The sequence below is a fragment of the Colobus angolensis genome, unplaced genomic scaffold, assembly GCF_000951035.1.
Source record: "Colobus angolensis palliatus isolate OR3802 unplaced genomic scaffold, Cang.pa_1.0 Scaffold231, whole genome shotgun sequence".
NCBI classification, from domain to species: domain Eukaryota; kingdom Metazoa; phylum Chordata; class Mammalia; order Primates; family Cercopithecidae; genus Colobus; species Colobus angolensis.
Window position 1 is genome coordinate 997688 of NW_012115500.1, and position 4889 is coordinate 1002576.

Consider the following 4889-nt stretch of genomic DNA (forward strand, 5'->3'; position numbering starts at 1 on the left):
GATCTCAGCTCACTGCAACCTCTGTCTCCCAGGTTCAAGTGATTCTCTTGCCTCAGTCTCCCGAGTAGTGGAGATTACAGGCACGCACCACTGCGCCTAGCTAATTTTTGTATTTTTAGTAGAGACGGGGTTTCGCAATGTAGGCCAGGCTGGTCTCGAATTCCTGACCTCAGGTGATCTACCTGCCTCAGCCTCCCAAAGTGCTGGGATTACAGGTGTGAGCCACCACGCCTGGCCAATACTGACCAACTTTAGAAACTCAAATGAACAATTCCTTTTCAATCTTAGTTATTTATGGTGTGTATTCCATCACAAAAAAAAAAATGGTGGGGTACAGTGTCTCATCCCTGTAATCCCAAGACTTTGGGAGGCCAAGACAGGAAGATTACTTGAACCCAGGAGTTGGTGGCCAGCCTGCCTGGGCAACAAAGGGAGACTACCATCTCTACCAATAAAAAAAAATTTTTTTTTGAGACAGGGTGTCACTATGTCACCCAGGTTGCAGTACAGTGGCACGATTATGGCTCACTGCAGCCTTGCTTTTCTGGGCTCAAGCGATTCTCCCACCTCAGCCTTCCAAGTAGCTGGGACCACAGGCACCAGTCACCACGCCTGAGTAATTTTTAAAATTTTTATGGAGGTGGGGTCTCACCATGTTGCTAGGTTGGCATTACAGGTGTGAGCCAACAGGCCCTCTACAAACCTTTTTTTAAAATTAACCGAGCATGGTGGCATGCACCTGTAGTCTCAGCTACTTGGGGGGCTGAGGTAGGATGATTGCTTGAGCCCAGGAGATCAAGGCTGTAGTGAGCCATGATTGTGCCACTGCACTCCAGTCTGGGTGACAGAGTGAAAGTCTGTCTCAAAAAAAAAAAAAAAAATTACTCACATAGTGTTGTTTTCAGTTTGGTCAGTCAATCCCTAGCCGTCAACACAACCCAACTATCCCAAAGCAAGCCCAATATCCAATAAGAGCGATCCTTTGGCCCCCTCCAATTATATGGCATTAATATCCATTACTTTTAAACAAGCAGAATACTAAGACCCATCGAATTGTCATAGCTAGTGTTCATACCCTCTCACTCTGTCCTACTGATACATCTTTACAAAAACACATTCATCTGATCCAGGGTTCAGAACTATATTCCCTGGCCTTGCTTTCCAACAACATCCTTTCCTTGGCCCTTTGGATCCAGCTTCTCTGGTTTCATACTGACACTCTCCCCAGCTCAACCCAATCCTGCCCTGCTCCCCAGACCCTACCCAGCTCAGGTCTTCAGGTTTGAGGTATGGAGTTAACAAATAATTAAGCATACCATAGATAACCTGTCATTTAACAAAATAAGGCTGTTACCTGCAACATTTCATTTCTTTGTTTTCACAGCACGTTTTAGATTTTCCATGATTGCTCAAAATTTCCTTTTCGATGTGAGAGAAGGATAGCCGCCATGTTTCCTCTTAATTTCAAAAAGAAAAACAGAAAAGCACTTTACCCAAAGCATCCATATCTAAACAATATTTAAGTGATTTCCCCCATGAAAATATTTTGGGGCTGGGCATGGTGGCTCACGCCTGTAATCCCAGCACTTTGGGAGGCCGAGGAGGCTAAGGTCGGGAGTTCGAGACCAGCCTGATCAACATGGAAAAACCCCATCTCTACTAAAGATACAAAAAAAATTATCCAGGCATGGTGGCACATGCCTGTAATCCCAGCTACTTGGGAGGCTGAGGAAGGAGAACCCGCTTGAACCTGGGAGGTGGAGGCTGCAGTGAGCCGAGATCACACCATTGCACTCCAGCCTGGGCAACAAGAGCAAAACTCAATCAAAAAAAAAAAGTAAAAGAAAATATTCTGAAAAAATCCTAGGAGTGAATCAAAAGAAGCGAACAGATAAATAATTACATATAAAAATAAGTACACTGAGACAAAAAAATGGGCCTAACTGAAAAAAAAAGGAAGTCACAATTTAATATAGTTAGCAATAGTAGGATGTATTACCTTTTATATATTGCTAAATTCCCTTTGTTAAATATTTTGTTTTAATAATAATTTGAATCAATTTATTCACTTTTCCTGTACCATCCTTACAGGTTTTAGTATTAATACAAAATGAATTGAGGACCATTTCCTTTCTTCTTATTTATGAGAGTTTGTGTAAATATAGAATGATTTTGGCCAGGCACGGTGGCTCACGCCTGTAATCCCAGCACTTTGGGAGGCCGAGGCGGTGGATCACCTGAGGTCAGGAGTTCAAGATCAGTCAGACCAACATAGTGAAACCCTATCTCTATGAAAAATACGAACATTAGCCGGGCATGGTGGTGCAAGTCTGTAATCCCAGCTACTCGGGAGGCTGAGGCAGGAGAATCACTTGAACCCAGGAGGCAGAGGTTGCAGTGAGCTGTGATCATGCCACTGCAATCCAGTCTGGGTGAAAGAGCAAGACTCTGTCTCCAAAAAGAAAAAAAAAGATTTCTCCCCGAGTCTTACTATGGCTAGCTCTTTTATGCTCTGAACATCCTGTTACTTAGTGGTTTTATACTGGTAATGTATAAGTGGTTTATAATCTGCAGGATTTTCCAGAAAAATCAATCAATATAATCTGTCACATTAATAGAACAGAGGAGACACACGTGATTGTCTCGATAGATGAAGAAAATGAAGCTATTAAAATCCTATAGTCATTCATCATTAAAAAAAACTCCTCTTAGCAATTTAAGTCTAGAGGGACACTTGATTCAATAAAAGGTAGATTTTAGAAAACTATAGCAACAATCATTATGTGAGGTAAAAAGTTGGAGAGAGAAATCATAAAAAAGGCAAAACTTCTGCTATCTCTATTTCTGTTCAACGTGCACTGGGTGTCATAGCAAGCACAGTAAGGGAAGGAAAAACAGGGTTACACACTGGAAAGGGAGAAACAAAGCCATCATTATTAATAGATGATATAATTGCATATATAGGAAATGCAAAAGAGTCTACAATGCTGGGCATGGTGGCTCACACCTATAATCCCAGCACTTCAGGAGGCCGAGACAGGAGACCAGCCTGGCCAACATGGTGAAACACCATATCTACTAAAAATACAAAGATTAGCCGGTGTGGTGGCGTGTGCCTACACATACCACATGTATGTATGTATTTGTATACAGTCCCAGCTACTTGGGAAGCTGAGGCAGGAGAATCCCTTGAACCCGGAATGCCGAGGTTGCAGTGAGTAAAGATCACGCCACTGCACTCCAGCCTGGGCAACAGAGCGAGACTCCATCACAAAAAAGAAAGAAAAAGAAAAAAGAAAAAAAAAATCTATAAATAAATTCACCAAATCAATGAAGAGTTACCAAGATTGTGGATATGAAAATCAAAGGTATTTTGATATACGGCAGTAAACAAAAAATGAAATTTTGAGGAAGATGTTTCTTACAATAGTATAAAAACTAGCAATTAGGCCGGGTGCAGTGGCTCATGCCTGTAATCCCAGCACTGTGGGAGGCCGAGGTGAGTAGATCACCTGAGGTATGGGGTTCAAGAGCAGCCTGGCAAACATGGCAAAACCCCGTCTCTACTAAAAATACAAAAATTAGCCGGGCATTGTGGTGCACAACTGTAATCCCAGCTACTCAGGAGGCTGAGGCAGGGGAGTCGCTTGAATTCGGGTGGCGGAGGTTGCTGTGAGCCGAGATCACTCCACTGCACTCCAGCCTGAATGACAGAGTGAGACTCAGTTTCAAAAAACAAAAACAAAAAACATGTAGCAATTGTCTTCTAGATCTAACTGCTAATGAAATATGGATGAGGTCAGACGCAGTGGCTCACTCCTGTAATCCCAGCACTTTGGGAGGCCGAGGCGGTGGATCACCTGAGGTCAGGAGTTCAAGATCAGTCAGACCAACATAGTGAAACCCTATCTCTACGAAAAATACGAACATTAGCCGGGCATGGTGGTGCAAGTCTGTAATCCCAGCTACTCTGGAGGCCAAGGCAGGAGAATCACTTGAACCTGGGAGGTGGAGGTTGTAGTTAGCCAAGATCGGGTGATTACACTCCAGCCTGGGCAACAAGAGTGAAACTCCCTCTCAAAAAAAAAAAAAGAAAGAAATATAGATGAAAGCAGAACATGCTAAACGACACTTCTAGAATGCACTCTGCAAAATCCTCTCTTTGGGAAACTCTACAGGAAAAATAACCTGTTTCTTCAATGAGTAAATTGAAGTAAATTGAGTACATTTTATTCAATGAATAAAAAAGTTATGAAAGAGGAAGTTATGAGTTAAAAGAGATTTAAAAGACATATTGGTCAGTCACAATGTATGAACCTTATTTGAATCCCGATCCAAACAGGCAACTGAACAAAAAAAATGTATGACACTTACAAGACAAGTGGAAATTTTAATACCGAACAGATGTTTGATGTTAGGGAATTATTACTTTTTTTTTTCTTTTTTTTGAGACAAGATCTCCCTGTCACCCAGGCTGGAGTGCATGAACACGGCTCACTGAAACCTCAACTTCCCAGCCTCAATCAATCTTCCCATGTCAGCCTTTCCAATAGCTGGGACCAGAAGCATACACCATCACGGCTGGCTAATTTTTAGATTTTTTGTAGAGATGGGGTCTCTTCACCTTGCCCAGGCTGATCTTGAACTCCTGGACTCCAGCAATCCTCCCACCTCCCAAAGTGCTGGAATTACAGGTGTGAGCCACTGTGCCCAGCCAATATAAGAAAATTATTATTTGTGCATTTATTTTTATTTTTTGAGATGGAGTCTTGCTCTGTTGCCCAGGCTGGAGTGCAGTGACGCCATCTCAGCTCACTGCAACCTCCACCTTCTGGGTTCAAGTGATTCTCCTGTCTCAGCCTCCCGAGTAGCTAGGATTACAGGCATGC

The 4889-nt window shown here is 42.7% G+C and overlaps 1 protein-coding gene across 1 annotated transcript in view; it reads right to left on the reverse strand.

Moving 5' to 3' along the window:
• Positions 1-4889, reverse strand: part of MB21D1 (Mab-21 domain containing 1) — a 50613-nt gene that overhangs the window by 6092 nt on the left and 39632 nt on the right. Inside the window, exon 5 of the mRNA XM_011944436.1 lies at positions 1355-1457. Coding sequence (XP_011799826.1) covers positions 1355-1457 — 103 coding nt within the window. The remainder of the gene's footprint in view (positions 1-1354; positions 1458-4889) is intronic.